The sequence below is a fragment of the Schistosoma haematobium genome, chromosome ZW (assembly GCF_000699445.3).
Source record: "Schistosoma haematobium chromosome ZW, whole genome shotgun sequence".
Lineage (NCBI taxonomy): Eukaryota > Metazoa > Platyhelminthes > Trematoda > Strigeidida > Schistosomatidae > Schistosoma > Schistosoma haematobium.
In genome coordinates, this window is record NC_067195.1 from 24,303,211 (window position 1) to 24,326,006 (window position 22,796).

Below are 22,796 nucleotides of genomic sequence, written 5' to 3' on the forward strand. Positions count from 1 at the left end.
CTGATAAACTTACGTGACCCTATACAGAAAGTAACATAAAAAGTATTGGAAATATGACAGAATTAAGAGGATAAAAAGAAGTTTAATAAAACTTCACGGGTATTTATGACACAGTTTGATAGAAAATCACAAACCTGGTGTAACAGTTTATTTGAGTCGTTTTAATAAACCTTTGAATGTAAAAAGCGATAGTTAGAATTAAACAGATCAAAATGGCGACCAACAAAATCTTTAATCTATCACTGTTGTCACAACGCATACATAATGAAACTTACTTTTGATCATATTTCATAGATGGTTCGTTCTTCTGAGTAATTTTAAGCAGAATCTACGGCAGTATATTTTTGTATGAATGTAAGAGGAGGGGTAACTATGGTACCTGTCGGTGTCTGATTTCACCAATGATAAAATCCTTCCGGATTAATTTATTAAGATAAAACTATGAAGTATCATAGAATTTTATTATGACTTATTCTTTCTGAGTGCTAGTTTGGTTCGGTTAAAATTTACAAAGTACGTTTAAGGAAACAAATAAAAAAACAGTAGATGTAAGAAAAACAGTGTAGTTTTGATAGATATAATGCAGTGAACTTCATTGGTATCAACTGACTGGTCCCGATTTGGATGGCATAACCCGAAAATCCAAGAGAAATTTGATGAACTAATTTTTCTATGAATGGAAAAACTGAAAGCTGCAAAGCTCCGAGTTGGTTACATGGTTTGCATAGAATACAAAAAACAATGAATTTAAGGGGTATTAATATATTCATATGGGAGTACAAAGTGATCTGTGACTATTTATTCGATATTTTTACTGCTTTGTTGATTGAGGACATTAATCTTTACAACCTTTGGGACAAAGATGTTATAAAAATAAATAGGTTAAGTTGGATAACAGTAAACCCCAGCTAAACTATTCTTTAAACTAAATATATCTCTGCCTTAGATGACTGAACATTAGACAGAGAATTGTCTACAAAAATCCATCAAGATCCAGTATGAATAATTCGAAGCAATCGATTCGTAACAAAAAATGGCACACAAAGCATTCATTAGCTACTTGAACACAATACAGTTCTATTCTCTCGATAATTAAATAAAGCATTTACAAAGTAAAAATATATCTGGTTTCTAACTTTTCTATGCGATTGGAATATCTTGACCACTATTTATTATGGAGTAAAGTAGGCACTCATCACTTAGTGTGACTTTAAGGTACGATTACGTACGTTAAGCAATCACACCATAACATAGACATTCAGCTTCAGTTGATGAAGACTACCAATCAAAGTAATTAGCCAATATTATAACAGTTATAGTTGACATTTTACACATATAATACATGGTTTTGTTTTTATGACATGTTAGGTACCAGCATACAAAAAATCCCAACACATGCTTCCCAATATGTTATTCTAAACCCAAAGTAACTATGTTTTTTGCAAAAATTAATAATTGATTTGCGTGTCCTTTATCGTACTATGCTAATTTCAATAAATCTTAGGAAAGCTGCTGATTTTTGTACCTTTAGTTCAACTCTAGTTTTGACAAGTACATTATATACCGGTTGGTTCTAGGGAATACTAGTTTACATAATATGTTCAACACTATTGATGTTCTGAATTAACGCAGTCATCAGGATTTTATTTCCAGATAAACCAGTTTAGGGTTTTTGTAAAAATCTCGAAGAGTTACCATAAAATCACGTTAAATGAACAAACTACAAATTCCATAAAAAGAAAGGATTTAATGAAATAGTCAGACTATACAGACAGTCAAGAACTTTGTTTTCAATTTGCCGAAACAACCCACTAAATGTAAATATAAAGAAAAACCTCACAGTCAGTTGTATGATTGCTTCAATATTTGAATTAATGTACCAAAGGTTCAAAGTGAGCTAAAGGAAACACTTAAATGCTTTATTCAGGATCTTAAGACTGTGGTAACGGACAAATAAAAATTGCGTGTAACTGCTTTTAGGTTGTCGAAGGATTCCAGTACATTGCTTAGCTGTCCTAATCAAATTTGGACACAGAATTATTCAGAGGAAAGTTTAGATAATGTTAATTAAAGAACTACAAAACAGCTGTACAAGTTGAATATATGTTTGGCAAATGCATATCTTACAGTAAATTTTGCTCGCAAAAATCATGCGCATTTCCCAATGCCTACTGTTTTAAGTAGGATGAAGTCCGTAATATTAGGCCAGTATGTGGTTTTTGTATGAACTTTGCCACATATAATACCAAATATTATACTTCATATTTCAGTAGAACAGTCTGTTTAATGCTCTGATGGTTTAACCATACACACGTTTAAATAAATCATTTTGATTTCGGAATTTTTTACATGTGATTAACGGTTTGATTTGTGCCCATCTAGTCCTGTCTGTCTTTAACTAAACAATTCTGGGAGTTTATATTACTTCTAGTTATCATAATGGGTCAGATATAATTAAATGACCTAGACAGATCTGTTTCAATTTCGATTGTCGATAGACTTTTTTGGATAGTATGATGTTTATGCCTGATTCAAAGTCAGACAGACAGTCAATAAAGTTTCGGTAAACTACGTAAATTCATGTATTCGTGCTGCAACTAATGCTGTTCTTAAATATAATAATTGTATTGTATGCACTCAATGGTGCAACTTTAACTTCAATAAAATATATCTCAACTAGTTAGCTGTGCTTACCATTCTTAGTCCTGATACATTCGTGAATACTAGAATACATGATGATGAGATTTTGGAGTTGAGAATCCGCATTTTACATCCAATACGATTGCTACTTAGAAGCATTTTGAAAATACCATAGTCCTAACTGGCACACTTAACATAATTAATTTTACTGATGAGAATTGCATAACAACTCAAAACTGATATTTGCTTCAAAGAACGTTTATGGCGTATGACAAGCATGTCGTTAAAATAGTCAATGAATAAGTGTTTATTTGTGCAATCAATCAATATTTCCATACATTTTATGGCAAGCAAGAAACAAGGCCACCTTTTTTTCCTTAAAATACATTTTTAATGTCAAAATTACTTTAGTTTTGTAATGAAAATCAATTTGCCCGACCTTGTGAAATGGCTTCAGTGATTTGTTCGACGGAGGTTTGTGAGATATTTTTTAAAATTAATTTTTGTTATTATATGAACGTTTTGATAACCATTGTTACAACAAATATAAGGTGTATGACTTAGTACGTTTTCGATAGTTTTAATATTAATCAAACGCATATACCTATTTTAAACGTTTAATACCTGAGAAACAAACAACTGAGAGCTATTACCGGTCGGTAACCAATTTTACGCGACAGAAATCCACCAAGTGGCATAAAGATGCCGTAAACAGCAAAAGAAACTGCAGAAAACCAAACGGATGTTTGGACGCAGAGGTGTGGGTTAATGAAAGTTATCAGGTATCCCATTATGTATGGTACCATATTTGCTGATGAAACAAAGGTTATGAAGTCCCAAGGTTAACTTACTCAAAGAATACAAATAACCATAAGTGAAGTGGATCAAATATCCACCGAAAACCGAAAAGCATCCAGCAATGGTGCCATCACCTCGCATGCTATAAAAATTTTAAACATTTCTACCAAACGTACATTTCAGTCACAACACGAATACAGCCAACAAACATTACCTTAGCTGAGAACATTTGTAATAGTGTCAGTCACTTTTGACTCTTAGTAGTAAATTTTAACAAAAAGACGCATTCAACATCCAATGATTTTGCCATGAGCTTGCATAAACCTGTTGATTTGTTTATGGTCATTTCTTATTCTCTGGCTGCGACTTCAAGTAATTAGTAATGTCCAATCGATCGCAATGCAGTCACTCGACTGCATTAATTTTACTCAATTTGGCGGGTTTATCTGGATTTGTATATCTTGTAATTTTACTGAATGCGTTTTTCTCAAGACAGTGGGGTTTCAAGGCACCAGAAGCTATGACGTTATCAGACAGCAGATTGATGGGTTGCATGTGAAAATAGTAAGGTGGTAATTCGAGTGCTAGGAGAAGATTGATTTATGAATAGTAAATTAGAGATGGTAAATATACCCACAAAATAAATAGTTTTGCAAGTTTTTGACAGTGGTGCTGACCTTATTAGTTGTACTGAATACATCCTAGTTGAACGGTCTCGGTCGCACATCCGCATCAAATCATGAGTAAGTAGGCCGTGCTATGTATCTCATACAACTACTACCCATGTTCAAATAAACGATTCTCAAAACCTCGATAAGCATACGAACATACCTTCAAACTCATCCATTTCTGACTTCTCGTTCGACTGGGTTGTTGTCTTTAAAATAATAAGGTTTTGCGGACAAAGTCGTTGTAATACCATGAATATTAGTGTAGTCGTTAATTTATTTAATTGGTAACAAGAAAGAGGATGGAATTGAAAGTACAAGAACGGAAACAATAATGATAATAATAGACGTAGGATGTAGCAACTGATATGCAGGAATGGCAATCGTGGTAAAAAATGTGACATAAATCAGGCACAGTTTGTTAAAGAGGGAGACGGTAATCTATTCGTGAGTGCATACTGCAGTTTAGCGTGTCTAATCAGAAAGAATGTGTGTGTTCTTCAACATGCGTTACTGATCGCTATCGAGGGTGTGTCTAACTGGGCTACTGTGCTGTCGCCATATCAATCAAGGTCGGCCCTCACGACATTTGTGACTGAACAGACAGATTTTCGAGACGTACTTGGCCTGGATGACCTCCGTTAGTTCCCCTCGATTTCTGAATTTCAGAGCCTTCAGACGCGGAGATCTAATGATCGTGAGGTTTAGCTGACGAGGTTGCCTTGACATGTATTTTACCGTAATGGTGTGAAGGTCTGTGGTACGTGATGGCCAAAGCCACTATTGTATGTTGTGTTAGTGAGCATTGTCTACTAGCTCGGGCGCTCTGTTAACCACCATGTTTGTTGGTTCTTGGGTGTTTGTTGACATTTACGCGGCATTTGTTACGGATCACAGTTTGTTGTATATAACTTGATTTTGGGAGTAATCCTCAATCGAAGGTCTCGAAGATGCTAGTAAAATGTACTTTGTAACGTGAGCTGAATCAAATGTTATGCCTGAATGAGGGAATTTACTTCTTACTATGTTCTGACCCCAATACAAGTGGACTGTGCCACATTTGCCCTATTGTTCTTCATCAACAGCTGCCCTAATTCTATTGAGTTACTCTTCAAAACTGAGACACTAAATAAAACAAAGTATTTCAACATTCTAGAGGCTATAATTTTCAAATACCCTTCTCAACACTTGCCCACTGCTCCTCTTTCTTAGCAGATCCCTAGGTTTTACCGTCTGGCGAGTTCATTCCTGTTTGAACCCAGCTTGAGGCCCCACAGTCCCGTGTTGGTTTGAAGCTGTGTTAAACGATCTAGATACACTGGTAATGATTAATCCGATAGTTTTTAATTGGGCGAAAAACGTAAAATTTATCAGTTCCGTTAGTAGGTCTTTTTACACCGTTCTGTTGCTAGAGAAGAGATCTCGCAGTTATTATTAAACACCGAATTTTGATCTCTGACTATTCTAATCGTTCTTCTGGTCATATTGTAGGTACTGGTTGCAGCGCTATTCCTGTGTATGTCCCTTAATAGACTAAAGAGTAGAATGTGAAACAATCAAAGAAGGGAGTACTCAGGGTCAACATTTTGAAAAAGAAAAATAATATGTGCTATAGAAGGATAAGTTCTGAGAATCACGTAAATTCGCAACGTTCATTTTGACCGTTCCATCAAAGCAACTTCATGTGGATTCAGTAACTTATCCAAACGTCTTGTTTTTGTGAGAAAATGGATGCATGTATGTTTTGATTAAAAAAACAAAGTAGAGAGCAGTTGATCGAGACAGCTTGACATACCTCGCAGTAAGTTAGCATTAGTATGACTACTTTAAAGATGAAACAAATATTCGGAGTTCCACAAAACCTTAACCAGTAACACCATTGATAATCAAAACGTACCAACTCAGAGAAATCAGAAGAGAAGAAGCACGAAGATGTATTTGATTGGCTATCGATAAAGTGACAAGCTATCAATCTAAGCTGACTAGCGATTGTAAAAGTAGTGAAGCACGGCGTACTCACTTGTGATCTGCTGCGAATGCATAACCGAGTGCCTTCAGCTTAGTGAGTCCATTAAGACCTATGCAGTCAGCATCAAACGTCAAAGACTTACGGAGCTAGGGATTTTGGAGATTTATCTACCTCCTCAATGGATTGCATATTTGTCTATGAAGAGGGTAAAGACGCAGTCTGTATCCATAGGAATGTTTAAACATTCAAACACGGCCGTGGAAAATTGGATGTTTCTGGTTATTGTTGGAAGATCAACGAACTCACGTCAGACTCTATAAACACGCTCAACCCAACAGTTATGTATTCATAAGATGTTTGTAATTATTATCATTATTATCATTAGGTTTCATAAAATACGGTTTCTGGAACAGAGCTTAAAAGCGAATGACTTCAAAACTTCCTAATCACATAAATCTGCTTATTCTGATCTGGTCGCTCTTCATAAGAATTTGACTAACTTCAGTTTTCATTATTTAAGTTGACATTTAAGATTATTTCCAGAGTCGCAGATACCACTTGTCCGTGTAGAGATTCTCACTAATTGACCACTCGATTGCTAGAACGGAATTCTACACCGAGTTTGTCAAATTGAGGCTTTTAAACTTCCATGCTATAGCTTTTAAAGTGACTGATCTTAAAAAGAGCATAGGAAGAAAGAAAACACTGAAGACATCAATTTAGTTGCCGAATCCTAAATAAAGATTTCATCGCATTCTAAGGTAAGATAAAAAGTGAAACGGTTTGAGTTCTATTTCCTTGTTTAAGAGATTGAATAAGTCTTCCTTTCTTTTATTTCACATTCTCTGAACATGGTCAGGTGTGTCAGCATCCTTAATAAGATATGGACCAGGTGCTTATGTGTTTCCCACCAAAGCGGAATGAAGTGTTCAAAACTTAGACTAATCGTAGAATCAGCAAGCTTGATGTAGTAAATGTGTTATTTAAAGTTCTTCATCAGCTGCTGCATAATTATTTCCTAGTAATGACTCTCAGTCCTAAATGTTTTTGTTAGTATAGATATTGAATGCTTGTTCTGTGATTGCTGTCCTGGTGTCTATTTCCATGTCCGATATTTGTGGGCGCTCCGTTTTTTACAAGTAATCTCAAAACCCACATTAAGATGGTCTAAATAATTTGTCTACACCAGCTCGCAGATTATGATGATAAGTCCTATTATTATTATCTTTAGGACTTGACATTATCCAGATATAATCGTGTCAATAACTAAAGCAACATTGGTAATTTATCGACATACAAAGGAAAGGGAAGTTCCATATGGAAATTACAGTGGTCGTCACATTTCCCTCAAGTGTGTTTCTGTCATAGCGTAGTTTACGCTTTTCTGAAGTGTACTAAAATCAGATCTGTATTTAACACCTGAACATGCAATGAATATTGTCTACTTTCGTCTGTATAACCAACCTCTGAGTTGTTACCGTACATTATTCTACTCAAATAAATAACCCATCTATCTAGAACGGTTTTACTCAATAATGCAACCGTGCTAGCACTATGATGTTGTAAATCATGAATCGAAATGAAATATCATCGACAAAAATAGTTCAGAAACTACACTTCCTCCGAAAATAGACCTCAGTATCTTAAACTATGATTAGATTTTATAACGTCATATTTCTTCATCCGACTAAACAAAACTAACATACTTCATGTACTTATTCAGTGCATTGGTTCTATTCATCTGATGTTAGTCAGACTTATTATATCTTATCTTATGCTGTAAACTTAATGCACTTCGCTAATTAATAAATAAAATGCCCTTTAAATCATTTCCTTACAGTAGCTATATATATAACAAGTATTACTATATCTCAGACAAAGTTAAAGGATTCTGTTAATGGTATCTTCCAGACAAGACAGTTCAAAGATAATCAAGAAAACAAAAACATTTGAGAGATAACATTTACTTTAACGGATTCAGAAATAAATGGGCATGTCTATTAGGATAACTTTCTGGATCAAGGAAAGCATCTAAAGTAGGCTGTGCAGGAACATTGTCATGATGTTGAACTGATCAGCTTCAACAAGCAGTTTAAGCTGAAAATAACATGGTCAACATCAATGGCAAGTATTTACAGGCTACATATTTCCGGAAGTTGTTTCTCGTTAAATATGTCTTACGTTATTGGTATATATTTTAACATTTATTGTGACTGTAGTGAAAAACTGAGGTTCAGTATGAAGTAATACATTTATATTAATATCTATGATGTGAAATATTTTCTTATTTTATTTTATTTAAACCTTCATTCGAAATAATGACAAACGTTCTTTTTTTATCAAATTGAATATCACAACAAAAAAATAAATTAAAGTTGTATCAAAGAAAAACAAAGACTATTATTATTAAAGTGGCTTTTATACGAGTAGACGTAATTGATATTGGTTACAAGGCGTATTCTCAAATGAAGCGAGAGGTCATTGACAATTGTAACAGCAGTAATATAGTAATAATAATAATAATAATAATAGTAGTAATAATAATAAAAGCATTGCTATTGTGCACTAATTTCTCTATGATGCACGAAGTTATGGTTTATGGAACTTTAAAAGATTATATATATATATATATATATATATATATATATATATACATATATATATATATATATATATATATATATTCGAGCTGCAGATATTAAATATCATAAAACCGACCATTCATATTATGATCTAAGCGCTTGTAGTTCATGTGGACTACTTAGCGGTTGTTTTACTCGTAATTTTAGACAACGTCGAACGAAACATCCACATAGTTGACATTTCTCTGGTGTTTTTCTATCCTCGATCCACAATGTGATAAACAGCGCTAAACGTAAAAAACAAAATATTACTGTATCTAAATTGAAAATATTTAATGTACATAAACGTTATATTGTTTGATTTTGACATAAATTCTTCAGTCTATAATTTCAAACACATTCAACAATTTATCCAAAAAGCAATGGAAAATTGTTTAAAATTCGTTCTGATAAGTTGTGTTCATTTTTGTTCGATTATACTAACTGATGGAATAAGCTTCTTTAGAAGTTGATCATTTGGATTTATATTTAGGCATATATGGCAGAAATAGGGACATCCGAAATTGAAATCCTTTAGACTACGTAACGATATGTCATGAATAAAAAATACTTTGATGAAATGTCATAAATATCATAAAGCCTAATTTATTGTGTAACAATACTACTCAGTTAAGATTAATTTACTACTGTAAATCTCATATATTAGTGTAAAGACAAGACTAAAATCTAATTGAAAATAAATCATGTGCTCTATTAGTCTTTTTATCCATCAATGATGGTTCGTACAGATGTTAAAATGAGAAAAAGTATGCAAAATACATTCAGTAAGGTACAAAAGACTTTGATATTGAAAACGTGTTGCCAAATAAGCTTTGAGACTAGCGAGAATCACGATTGTTAGCTTTTCATGAAAATTTATTTATTTTGTAATTCCCATTACAAAACATAATTATTCTGTTCGCGTATTACTCAAAAATTGTATTCAGTTATGAATACCGTATGGATAAAAAAACTGGTGATTAATTTTCTTTTATCAAAATGGTCCTGAAGATTACGACGACATTTATTATTTATATAATTAAATATATTCCGTAAGGTAAATATACGAAAACGTGTAATTTCTAAAATTTTATTACCAATTAACTCTTCTTCATAAGGATTTTCAAACGTAACATGTAAAGTTTCAGAATATAAGCGTTTATGATTCAACTATTCTACAAGTTACCTAAACACTCTATACATCGTTGTCTTCCATTCAAACCATAAAATTCATATTCACTCGTTTGTAAATAAAAAGTACTTGTACATGTTGTCAAAACTGAAAGTTTAGTGCCATTATCAGTGTTCACAAAGATAACTGTTATGGATGCAGAATAATGTGCCAATCATTATCATGTTAAGTTTAATGATGTCCTTGGACGTTAAATGGACATTTCCTATTGGCCATTATTTATTTCATTCGTTAAATATTGTAGAAATGTTGTTTTCTATTTTTATGGTACGATGTGGTCTGTTTAGTTAGTATATAAATAGAGTATGTCTGAAATACAATGATTCATATCTCAGAGGCTGTGACTTGTGTTCTGGACTCAACTAGCTGGGTTAGACAGGGAAGCGGGGCCAATCAGAACACTAGGTCGTTCGTACGTGTTTTACGTGTCACCGAATCGATCGATAAATACGCTGCGCATCTAATCTGCAAACAACTTCAAGTCACAACAATAACATAAAAATCGTCTGGTGTTTCAACCGTATAATTTACACTTAAATCATCTTTTATACATCTTACTTGGATCAAAAGGTTTTAATACTGAGCAGTTTTAATGTATTTATAAAAATATTCGGTTTTTAAACTAAGAATGACTGAGAAGTTGGTTGCATTATGTCTACTCAATAAATAAATTTGCATTTTGCAAACTTGAAAGTGACCGTCGGAACATAAATCAATAAAACAAAATCCTTAAGTCTGAATCTTATACAAACTGTGGTATTGGCTTAGCGTCTCATTGTGAAGCTCTTTCATTGGTTTCTGTAATAAGTTTCATCCGAAAGATTGGTCATCCTAAAATCCGCGTTGAACAGTACTAGGTACAAGTTATAGAAATATTTCGTACATACATATAAAATACCTTCTTACCCACTAGACAAACGGCTCCACAGGAAGTGTATTGGAATACATAAGCACCATCTGGGGTTAAGAATGTTGTGAAAATTGCGCATGCAAAACTTCCAAACGACTAGAACCGAGAAAAGAAAAGATGTAATTAATCCATATGTACTTGAACGGTTTCAATTCTTTCATGAACCCAACCTTCTATTTTGTTAGATATGTTAAACGTTTTTCCTTAACTTTGATTGCCAAATTCGATTTTCACTCAATTTAAAGTTTGTTTCTTAGCCTCTCTATACTTACTGCTTCGACATTCGCCAACTTCGTATGCGCTTGATCATACTTCAGTTTGTTTTTTTGTTACTTTATTTGAGAGATTGAAGAAATATAAGTATGTACATTATGTGCGCCTTTCAGTGGGTTTCCTAGAGGCAATCAAAAATCTCTCATCAAGGATTTAACGTATGACTCTTAAGTAAACTAAGTACAAGAATAGGAAAGTAATTTATCAAGCATTTTTGTTGAGACAGTCGGTGTTTTCCAAAGTATTGAAAGTTAAATATGGGGCCAAACCTTGTCTTTCAACCAAACTATAGACAAATATGGAAGAAGAAATGCTTATGAAGACATGAAGTAAACTAACTGATGGTTCACATAATGTTAAAATTACTAACTAAACATTCCAATTACTGTTGTTACTCAATATTTATTTTATGTACTAATTATTTAACTTCATCTTGATATCAATCCAAAGTTAATGGAAATCAACGATGAAACAAAAAGCAATATAAAAAGTGAAGAATGCAAACAGAGTGATCATGAAAGTGACTAGTAAAGTTTACTATTTTATAGAAGTAATTGATGTATAAAGATGGAAGGATATATTGTAGCCGTTTAGTTAGATGTGATAATATTATGGTGTTCCGATTTTATTGTCTGGCATTCGTATTTATATATAGGACTTACAGGTAAGTGAATGCTTACTAGCGAAATGAGGAAATCAGTGAATTAATCTGAAGTATATATTGAAGGCAATAAATTAAAAATGAAGGTTAATTATCGTCATACATCGTTGTGGTTCATAATATAACAAATAAAGTTTACTAAAAACTCACAAATGCTAGAAATACTAAACCATAATTCACAGCTAAATTGACTGGCCCAAAAACCGTGCCAGTTGCATTAGGAATGAGGACGAATGTTCCGCAGAATAATGTAAATAAGACGAATACCCAAATAGGAAATAATATTTTGATTACTATTTCCGAAAATAATGACAAATGTGGAAATGTTATTAGAACGACTGACCAAATAGTAAGTTTTACACATAATGGCACCTATAAGAGAGAAAACAAACGGGTGAACACTTTTCTCATCTGGACCATTTTGCTAAAACCCAGATAGGATTTAGATCATTAAATACGAAGTAACCTTAAAATGCGTGAACAAAGACAGAAGAGAGTCATAAATTACGATACACTACAACTGGTAGTATCGAGAAAATCGTCACCCAGGTTAACATTAAACCTTTATCATGCAACTCTCCAAGTTTTTTTTAAAATACGAAACCAGATCTAAAAAGAGTTTCAAGATAACATAGAGCACAAATCATTTGAAATTTACTTTAGAAGTTAGTCTGTCGGTGAGGCTTTATTGAACATGGACCTCTTGTGTAAAGATAAAATGTTAATTTATTTCTAAATCGGAAATCAAACAACTCAAAGTTTTAACTAGATGATCATTTTGAGAAGATTCAACAACTTTAATAGTTGATAAAACTATGAGATGGACCTGAATAGATATGCTTCAGCTTTTGTCTAATGACCTTGTATGAGAGACACACAAAACCTTGATGGTCTTTGAGGACTAAACACATTGTGCTGCTAAAAGTGCTCTTACAGCAAGTTAAGGGTATAATTACGCCATCTTTTAAGAAACTTTACGTTTGTGCTCAAAGTTAATCATGATGAATAGGAAAAATGGCTACTAAACCTGTAACTGCCTGGACGGTGAGCGGTCAGAAGAAATCTTCGCTGGTAAACATATATTCAAAAGGAGTATTATTGTAATTATCGTCCCATAAGATTGATTTATCACGCTTGAAAACTCATTGAAAGAATGGACAGAAAAGTTATTTTATATAATCATCTATCTTGTCAATTTCTTCTATTAGTTCAGTTCAGTTCAATAAGCTTCATTCTGTTATGTTTATTTTGCTCAGCTACAATTACATATTCTAATCTACTTTCTGTACAAAGTAAACTTAGAAAGGGAAAGTTTTGTATAAGTTCCGTAAGTTTAGTAATTGAAAGAATAAAGCGTTCGTTATCATATTTTAATTGTTGATGTAGAATTGAGTACCCTACTGGTCATAATAATTTGAAACATAACATGTCAACAAACAAAGTAATATCTCAAAACTTCTAGCCATCATAAAAACTTCTAGCATCACAAGAAAATAACTTTATACTTTAAAACGACACTTATTCACGATTTCGGGATACTTTAAAATAGAAATATCAACTAAAAACCAAAGTATGTTGCGTACTTTAAACGAAAATCGGTCAGCAATCGAACCCCACATCACACGACCAGCGCAATTGAATAAAGATGAAATAGTAACTATAGCTGACAAAAATCTGTCGTCTGAAATGTACTTTTGACCGAATTGCTTCAACAAAAAAAGAGAAAGAACAGGAATCAAGTTGAAAACTGTGTAAAGATCAGACTTGTAAAAATAAACATTCAAATAAATATTCACAAACGATATTTGGTTGACTGCTCACGTGTTTCAAAACGGAATATTAGAGGGTAAATTTAAACAGGTAATCCAGTTGATAACAATCAATTTTACAAACTGATAAATTAGTGATCTAACAGTTTTGTAATAGCAGCACCAAAAGATAGTTGTTTTGATGCGTCATTTTTAAAAATCTCAGATATTCGTTTTATGAGATTCGACAAAATTTACCATTCAATAGACTAAACTTGTTATTCGTTCAGAGTCGCAGTGTAAGAATACTTACAGTATACTACTTCAGTAGACCCCACATTAGTTTCTAATGTGATTTATATAATGCTTAAACCATATAGAACACTTGCCACATGGTACATAAGAAAAATGTATACATTCATCTCAGGCGAAAATTGTCAACCTGATAACCAGGTAAAACATTAACCAAAAGTTGTCTCGTTACCGCATATACATTACACTGAACATATTGACTAGATCCTTCTGACGAATAAGTTAAAAGTAAATGAGTAAAGTGTAAAGAACAAAAATAGCTACCTTATAAGTCGACGTGATTGTTGTAATAGGAATAATGTTGCAGAACATTACGAGCCACAATAAATAAAAATCAATACAGCGGAACATTTGTTTTGGTGATAGATTCACGTCACTATTTTTAAAAATGATAGAAAATAGACTGATAACTAAGACTATGATTTTAATGACAACAACTGAAACTCATTAACAAATAATTACATCAAAACAAAGAGACAAATTCAGTAATAAACCTATCAAGATTTCCACACGTTTATTCTGATTTGTAGTTCTTATTTTAGTCTACTTGACGGAACAAATAGTCTAACCGTACACAGTATCTAGTGAGAAAAAGCTTATTAAAATTAATAATTAGCAGACATTTGTCGAGTGAGTTTTGTGGACTTTTATATGCTAAAATTAAGCCTCTAACCAGAAATCGAATCAAGTAATAGGACCTCATGACATTCAGGAAATAAAGTTATATTTAGTTGTCAGAAATGTTCCACATATTTGCTTGGTTTGGTCTAAATACTTCATTGATGACGTGATGTGTATATGGCTCATTATATGATGAAATTGTAGTGTGAAAATAACTATTTTGTAAATGATGTAATGCTTCAATTTTGATAACATATAAAGTAAACATTGAAGTTGTTGCATCACTTATTAGGAACTATTATATTAGTCTAAACAGGTACATTTCAGTGATGAAAATAACAGACAGTCGCTACCTTAATATTGAGATGAAAGGCAATTGTATGGATATTCACCAAGTCTTCTAATTTACTTATTTACATGAACATTGTAAAACTGTCTTCATAAAATAAATTAGAGTAAAGCGTTATTGTAAGTGTTCTGTTTATGTAGAAAATGTGTTAGAAGCTTCTTTTCTTTCTCTTATATAATATGAAAATATTGAGTTCAAATTTAGTTCTTATAGGATAGTCATTAAACAATTGACAAAATATCAACAATGCGTATGATTCACTTGTTAAGATTATTTCATCCTCTTGATACTGATTACTTCTTGTCATATATGTCTACTCATTTCAGTTATAAAACGGGATCCAATGACGGAGAGAACTACTTTCTAGCTGCCTATATTAGTTACAATTTTTTAGGTAATGATAATAGTTAGAACAGAACATGTATGAATTTGGTTCTTTCTGGCTTCCTGTGGTGTTTGAATGAACTAATGATTCCTTTGTATTTATTGAATGCTTGATTTCGAATTCCAAATACAGTACATTTGCTTGTGCTTATCTAGTACTTCTTGATCCAATTGCGTTATTTCCGGGATTCTTAATTAGTACTATAATTCAAATACTCCTAATTATCACATTGGCGTCGCGATGGGGCCTGTGATGAAGCGGTTGGACATACATTCAGATTTTGATGCTTTCGAGGATTACTTTGAAAGGTTCGAAATCTGGGCTATGACCAAGGAAGATGATGAGAATGTCAATATTGTAGATTTCCTCACATTCATCGGAAAAGAAGCATATAACATATTAAAAACTGTGGCTTTACCGGAAAATTCCATTTTGCTTCCTTATACAGCTCTCAAGGAACTAATGCTAGACTATGTTAAGTATACAAATTTCGAATGTGGTAAAGGAAGATTTCGTAAAATGATTCATGAGGATATAAAAACTCCAGTGCATACTCAAAGTTACTCAGACAATTCACTGAGGAGTTGCGATGCAGTTCACGAAAATGGGCACATGTTTGACCAATGTTTGTCCAGTGGCAGGTTCCACTCTTTTAATTCATGTTTCGTAATTATAAGTGCTTTAAATGTGGTGATATTGGACATATTCAGTCACTTTGTAATGCTACTGTTCATCTTGCTGCAACTAATATTAAGTCCTGTAATTCTGATTCTATTAAGTTGAGTATTTATAATGATCATTTATCTTTATCAACGATTTCAAAAGACAGTGTAAAGTCATGTGGCAGTCCAGAGCTAAATGAAACTCAGAATTCTTGCGAGACAGTTTCTAATCAATCAAATTATCAGATTTCTGATGTCATTGTACCAAATATGGTTTTTCTCAATGATTCACTTATTTCTGAAGAAATTCCTTGCAAGTCTGAGGAAAATATGTTGAATGAACCTAGTCACGATCAGAAACCTGATGTAGTTTTGATAGATGCTGATTTTCTAATGATCCTTTACTCTACAATAACATTCTTAATAAATTCGAGGAAGCTATTTCAGAAGAATCCAATATTATTTGTACTCGTAATGCATTTGTTGCTTGTGGGAAACTTGTTCATGCACGAGTACTAAATTACCTCGATTTTGATTACAATTCGGATGATTTCATAAAAACTGCTGTTTATCCTTATCACGAAGTCACTTCTGATGTTTACTCTAACCAATGTGAGAAATATATTTTAAATGAAGCTACATCATTCATAGCTTCGGGATATGAAGATTCAACATTATTTCGAGGGGAAGTATAGTCTAAAAGTCTATGGTTCTAATTCTAAGTAGCAGCGGTTTCAGTACACAACCAACATGCTGATTACACAATCCCAGAAAGCACGTGAGTCTGTTCCGATTTCAGTTGTTAATTCTAATATTAGTGAGTGCATTCTAGATAATACAGAGTCTTTATCCAATACACTGTCGGACTGACACAGGACGAACTTAAGAAGAAGGCGTACAATCAACCACAAACATTTAGACCTCAATTTAAACTGTGGCGGATGTGGTGTTTGAATGAACTAATGATTCCTTTGTATTTATTGAATGCTTGATTTCGAATTCCAAATACAGTACATTTGTTTGTGCTTATCTAGTACTTCTTGATCCAATTGCGTTATTTCTGGGATTCTTAATTAGTACTATAATCCAAATACTAATAATTATCATACTTCGTTTATAGACAAACTGGTTAGTGAAGCTGTTTTTTCTGTAAACCCGGCACAACCACAGGGAAGCAATAACAGTTTTTATTCGTGATCTTATTTCCTGTCCGGTAACTGCTGACCACCTATGTACCACATACCAGTGATTAGTTATAATTTATCTTACAGGTAGCATTTCACTATACCCTTTGAAGGTGCATCTATGTTTGTTTACTTGATTCTGCTGTTTTTGTTGTTGTCGTCCATGTAGTAAATTTTGGTCAGTTTAGGTCGTGTTGGGGGTGCCATGAATATATGTGTTTTCATCACTCCTATTGTTTTCTTGCGCAATCCCTAAGTTAGCAGCAGTATCCCTCTGGGTTTATCACTTCACTTTCGTTTAGAGGATGAATGTTTCTGCGATACTGATTCATTTCGTTATTGGGATCAAAAATCCTGCTGCGATTTCCACTGAAGAATATAAACGTTAGATCTCGCTTTACAATAATTTTGAGTTAATAACTGCTTGGTTTGTCAAATTAAACTTGATTGGATTGTCCACTTAATTTTGCGGTAGTCCTTCTTCAAACAAATTGATATCACGTTTTGCTAGTCTTAGCCAGTTTTTGATATGTTTAACCTCGGCTATGCTACTCTCATAGCCCTGCAATTGTAGGATTTGTTGTGATGCACCAAATATAAGATTTTTATTGGTTCTATTGGCTATGTTAGTTAAACGGGTTTTCTTTTGTAGCATTATTATTGAGGTATGCTTTCGACACCAAGTATTATTGATCGAATGGTGTGTAAGACGGTTGTTGATCTCATTCAGTCCTTATTTATTAGGTTAATTGTCTTTAGTCTATGCCTTAATAATAGTATTATGGTGAACCACGTCAATCTTATTTTGGTACTCAAACTTATGCTGTTATCTCGCAGTACTGACCGTATTTTTTATTGTAGCATGTTTAACTTTTATTATATTGGAAATGATCGCATCGTCTGAACGAAAGTTGTTTCGAATTGTCGATCTCAGATGTTCTAAAGAGTTTACTTCCTATATTTTATTATTACTTATGATAACTAGTGGATTAATGTTTTGCTTTTTATATATATAGTCTTTGTCTTTTTATGGGAAACTTTCGTACTAAGTTGACTAAGAACGTTTTGTGAGTTCTGAGTGTTACTTGAGTCGTTAGTTGAGGTCGAGATTTGATCATCTGAATATGTAACATGCAACATGTCACAGCTCGAATTAAGATTATCAATCATCTTTAGACCTTTGACGTTTTCTTCTATGGAGGAGCTTAAGATTTCTTGAAAGACAAGATTAATGAGTGATGGACCTTCTTAACAAGCAAATCCAACTGGAAGTAAAATCTCTTGTGAAACTGGGTCAGAGTCCACAAGAACCAGTGAAAAACTATAACAAAACATAAAGAAAGTGGAAAACAGTAACGCTCCGGGTGACAACGTATGAACAGTAGAAAAGACTAGACATGATGAAGGCAAGTCAAAGTGTATGCCGCTAAAGAAATTGAACCCAGATAAAATGCCAACGCATTAGATAGATTTCGATGAAACCAGCATCTAAAAGAACAAAAGGGCAAAGGTGTTGTGAAAAATCGTCACTAGAAAAATGTTGGATAAAAAAGTAAAAAATTAATCGTTAATGATCTAAGCACTTTTTGTAAAGGATGCAACAACTTTAAAGCCACAGTATTTGTAATTAAATACTATCCAATTGTTGCTTGGCTTGATTCTATTTCCGAAACGATAATGTTATGCTGAATTATTTATTTCGAGAAACAAACAATTAATGTTCTGTTGAATTCATCATTAAATAAATATAAATGATAGTAATTAAATCATTATATATACATGTACATTAATGACGATTATGAAGTTTTACAATCATATGATATTTATTTGCTCATTAAATCTTATTGTATTTGCTGTTGTGAATATCGTTTTAGCTTACCGTGCAACTCATCGGTTTTGAAGAATGAGTTGTGAAAATAATTAATTGAAATTCTTATAACAAACTAATTTAGCATGACGTATGATCTATGAGATTCATTTTTATTAAATATATATGACATTTTTATTTAAAAATCGTTTTAAACAAACTTATCTGTCCAGTAATTAGATGAAGGGGGTACCAGGCTTAAGTAAGTCAGTAAATAATCAGACCCACTTATCAGATTTATTTTCTCATGATTTATAAATTTAGGGTCATAAAAAATAACCACATTTAATGTAATCATAATTATTACATCAACATAAGCATTCATTATTCACGAGACTCACAAAATGAATTTGCTCGCTTAAATATTATTTTCATTCAGTAAAGAGAAATTACTTAAACTAGTTAGTTACTCATTAGTATTTAAATGAATGCCAATACCTATTGGCGTAAGCAATCATAATAATTAACAAAACACTGAAACTTCTGGAAAATCCAGCAGTATCCAGATATTTATTTGCAAAATTCTACCAGATGACCTATAAAAATTGAACTATAATGCTACTGACATTTTCCTTTAAACTGCATCAGTTAGTAGTAATAGGAATGAAGCAATCCAGTGTTGTTTAATCTCATTAACTAAACGCAGAGCCTATTCACATCCAGTTAAAATTGGAAATAAACTAAAGAATAAAACGAATACTAAAGTACAAACTTTTTTATCATCACACCGATGATATCACATACAACACAGTAATATTTTAAAAATTAGAACGGTTGATTATTTTCTAATAAAACGGAACTGATGAAAGTAAAACCACAGATCTCCCATAACGCTAGAACTCACTTATATATTTTCGCTCATCCAAACATCCATATATTGTGTTTTCTATGTTGTACAAGTTAATGAGCTATATATGCAGTTTGATCCATAGCTGATAAATGGAACGGAAATTTTCAATTCAAAAGTGAATCATGATATATTGTTGGACTTACGTTTTAAGCTTTTCTATTAAGGTTCAATGGAAATAAGAACAGCTATTACATGTTTGCCACCTTAACACTCTTTTAGTGACCTGTTATTTCATTTACGTAAACAATAGTTGATTGTTGTAAATTAATAGACATTGATTATATATACTATATTTTATACTTGATGTTAAAGACATTTTATATTGCGTTTTACAAATTTTTTACCTTTCTGTAATGAGATTACTTATTGAACATTGATTTACGAATCATTAGAAACTAGGACAACAAAATTGTAGGGTTAAAAAAGCAATTATTTTGCCCGATATCAAAATATCACGAAAAAATAAACTTACTTTGAAGCTTGAATCTTTTGGGTTATATTTGCCTATGAATATGAAAATAAGCAATAAAATCAAAATATGCATTGATCTAAATGTTTAAAAAAAACATTGGGGGCAAATAGTTTGTAGAGAGTAACATATTTCAGTCGTCGATAACCAGGGGTAGGATCATTTACTTTTCATAAAACTAAATTCTGATTCTCAATAGATTTTAGTTCCCCAGTCATGCTTCTACGAAACATATTGATTGCTATAATCTATTGAATAAGGACAGATAATTTGTCTGCAACAAGTAGCATATAAGGTCAAAAAACGCCGTCAAACTCGAATTTTTAGACAGCACATTTCGAACAGAGTGCATTCTCAGCAAACTAACATGTTTTCCGAAGAATTACTGACTATCCAAATCCACTTCCGTGTGAAGATGATGATACACAATACTGCCTAACTTCACAGTCGTTCACGGTGAAAAATGATGGAGTTACTAAGTTGATGTTGAATTATCTTGTGCAGTTTGTTAACTTAAATTAATCTGGAAAAATGTTTTGCGAATCCATCATGCTGATGAAGCAACATTGTCTTCTACATGCCGGTTATATCCATAAATTACTCGATTTTCAGAAAACGATAACTGTTGTTCGGTTGGAAAGTAAAAACGAACTACTAGACACCGCAGTATGCTACAGACAAAATCATCAGGTTTCCAAGAATAATGAATAATTAAAAACAATTTTTTTTGAATCCAGTATCACATATTAACTTCTAGATTTCTTTCTCCCTACTTTAACACCATTAACAAACAAAGCCAGCGCCTAATCACAGATATTTTTGTGAAAGATTTAAGAGAAAAGTGACTGGACAAATTTATAAAATAAACTAATCAGGGTCTGACGGAAAACAGCTTATTTAACAGAGACATTCTTTATTTGGTAAGTACGCAATTCATAATTAAGATAAAATGAATTCACCATTTGACTGTCTCAAGATATAACAACTACGCTTGTTTGACATTGTCCATATTAAACAAAGGAAATAGAAATGATATTATCAATACTAACGGAATATTAGTCATTTGATATGTACAGTTACGTCGGCGAACAATTATAAACCAACACTAATTATATAATATTCTGACATAGAAAGAAACTAGTAATACTATAGCAAAGCAGTTAATCATTTTGAAACTAATTAGCCTACACTTGGCGGCGCAGTCATAAATAATAAAATAATATATAATTGATAGGTTTGAAATATTATGTTGGTATGTTCGACAAAGTTAACTCTTTAATAAATCTTATGTTGTTGTTTTTAAGTCATCTGGAACATTTCAAAATGCTTAAAATGGTCAGGAATCCATTATCGTTCATAAAATTTTAGCTAAATAGATAGGTATTTGACTATTAAAGAAACATAACGACAACTTCTTGTAATGGTCATCAAAACCTATCGTGTCCCGATCGAAGCTGCTACCTTGACGCGGTGGTCGGGCTTGCCTATCGTGATGACCCAACCGAGCTTTATTGGCTGGAACATATGTTCCTGCAGGTTCTACCATGCCAGGCAGGTCGATTGGTGAACGGTAAGACTAAAAGCAGCAACTCAAGGTCTGAGGGCGAAGTCGTACTGCTGACTGTAGTGGGCTGTGACAGCAGTAAGGTGTTTCCCTCGGACATCCAGCATGACAGCGATGCTGCCTTCCCACAAGGAGGGGTGGGGTTAGAAAAGGTCGACCCTAAAAATGTCACACCTCACCTTACCTCACGGATTTCCGTCTCCGGCGGCAAGGCCCTTCGAAGAACGGAGCTAACACGTCAAAAACCTTCCACAAAAAGTCCGTGCGCGACCGGCCTCAAGCAGTTGTCCCTTGGGCTCTGCGGTCACGCTCCCAGGTCGTCAAGACCAACACTAATCCAATTTCCTTTTCAGGTTCCTCAAGAAATACCCTTCCACGGTGTGGGCAGCCGGGAAGTGATATCAACCCTCATACCCGTGACAGCACAAGAGACCAAGGTGGTCACATTCAAATCTTTGAGCCACGACACCATAAGATCCACCTAGGTGTCTTTCCCTATTGCTTAGTTTACCTACTTGAGCATTAAAGTCACCGGCCACTATTACTACATCCGAGCGCTTAGCTTTTCGGAGAACGTCTGAAAGCTTTCTGTAAAACTCATCTTTTACATCATCTGAGCTGCAGTCAGTGGGAGAATAGGCAGGGACGACGAAGAGGCAACGACGAGTGTCCCTATCTTTCCGGATTCTTACTGTTCCGTTCAAATCTCCCCGACTAACCCTCCCCACGTCTCTTTATCACCTCGCACCGCTAGGGCAAACGATTCGAGTACGTGGAACGCCATTCCTGGTCTCCTGAAACCACGCTCTAAACTACACGTAGGAGCTTTTAACGTACGAACACTTTGCCAAATAGGACAGCAGGCTTCCATAGCTAAAACTTTAGAATCTCGCGCCATCGATGTGTGCTGCGTCTCCGAAACGCGCATACAGGATCCAAGTAGCGTCATTCATTTGACCTCACCATACCGAAATAAAGAACCGACTCGATTTACGCTTCGTGTATCTGGAAGCCCTGATTCTGCTTCCCGTGGCCTCGCCGGCGTAGGTATAG

The 22,796-nt window shown here is 33.5% G+C and overlaps 1 protein-coding gene across 5 annotated transcripts in view; it reads right to left on the reverse strand.

Annotated features, from left to right (window-relative positions):
- MS3_00003082 (uncharacterized protein) overlaps positions 1 to 22,796 on the reverse strand; it is a 64,184-nt gene that overhangs the window by 19,292 nt on the left and 22,096 nt on the right. Inside the window, exons 7-14 of one of the 5 annotated variants that reach the window (XM_051210775.1) lie at positions 20,183 to 20,214; positions 19,705 to 19,792; positions 18,040 to 18,481; positions 14,057 to 14,168; positions 13,316 to 13,438; positions 11,883 to 12,104; positions 10,795 to 10,894; positions 8,327 to 8,944 (exon numbers count right to left, since the gene is read on the reverse strand). In XM_051210775.1, the coding sequence (XP_051070793.1) occupies positions 19,747 to 19,792; positions 20,183 to 20,214 (78 nt within the window). In that variant the 3' untranslated portion in view covers positions 8,327 to 8,944; positions 10,795 to 10,894; positions 11,883 to 12,104; ... (2 more) ...; positions 18,040 to 18,481; positions 19,705 to 19,746. Of the gene's footprint in view, positions 1 to 3,264; positions 3,452 to 3,491; positions 3,581 to 3,614; positions 8,945 to 10,794; positions 10,895 to 11,882; positions 12,105 to 13,315; positions 13,439 to 14,056; positions 19,210 to 19,704; positions 19,793 to 20,182; positions 20,215 to 22,796 lie in introns of those variants that run through there. The other 4 variants (XM_051210776.1, XM_051210774.1, XM_051210771.1 and 1 more) reach the window with 4 other exon arrangements.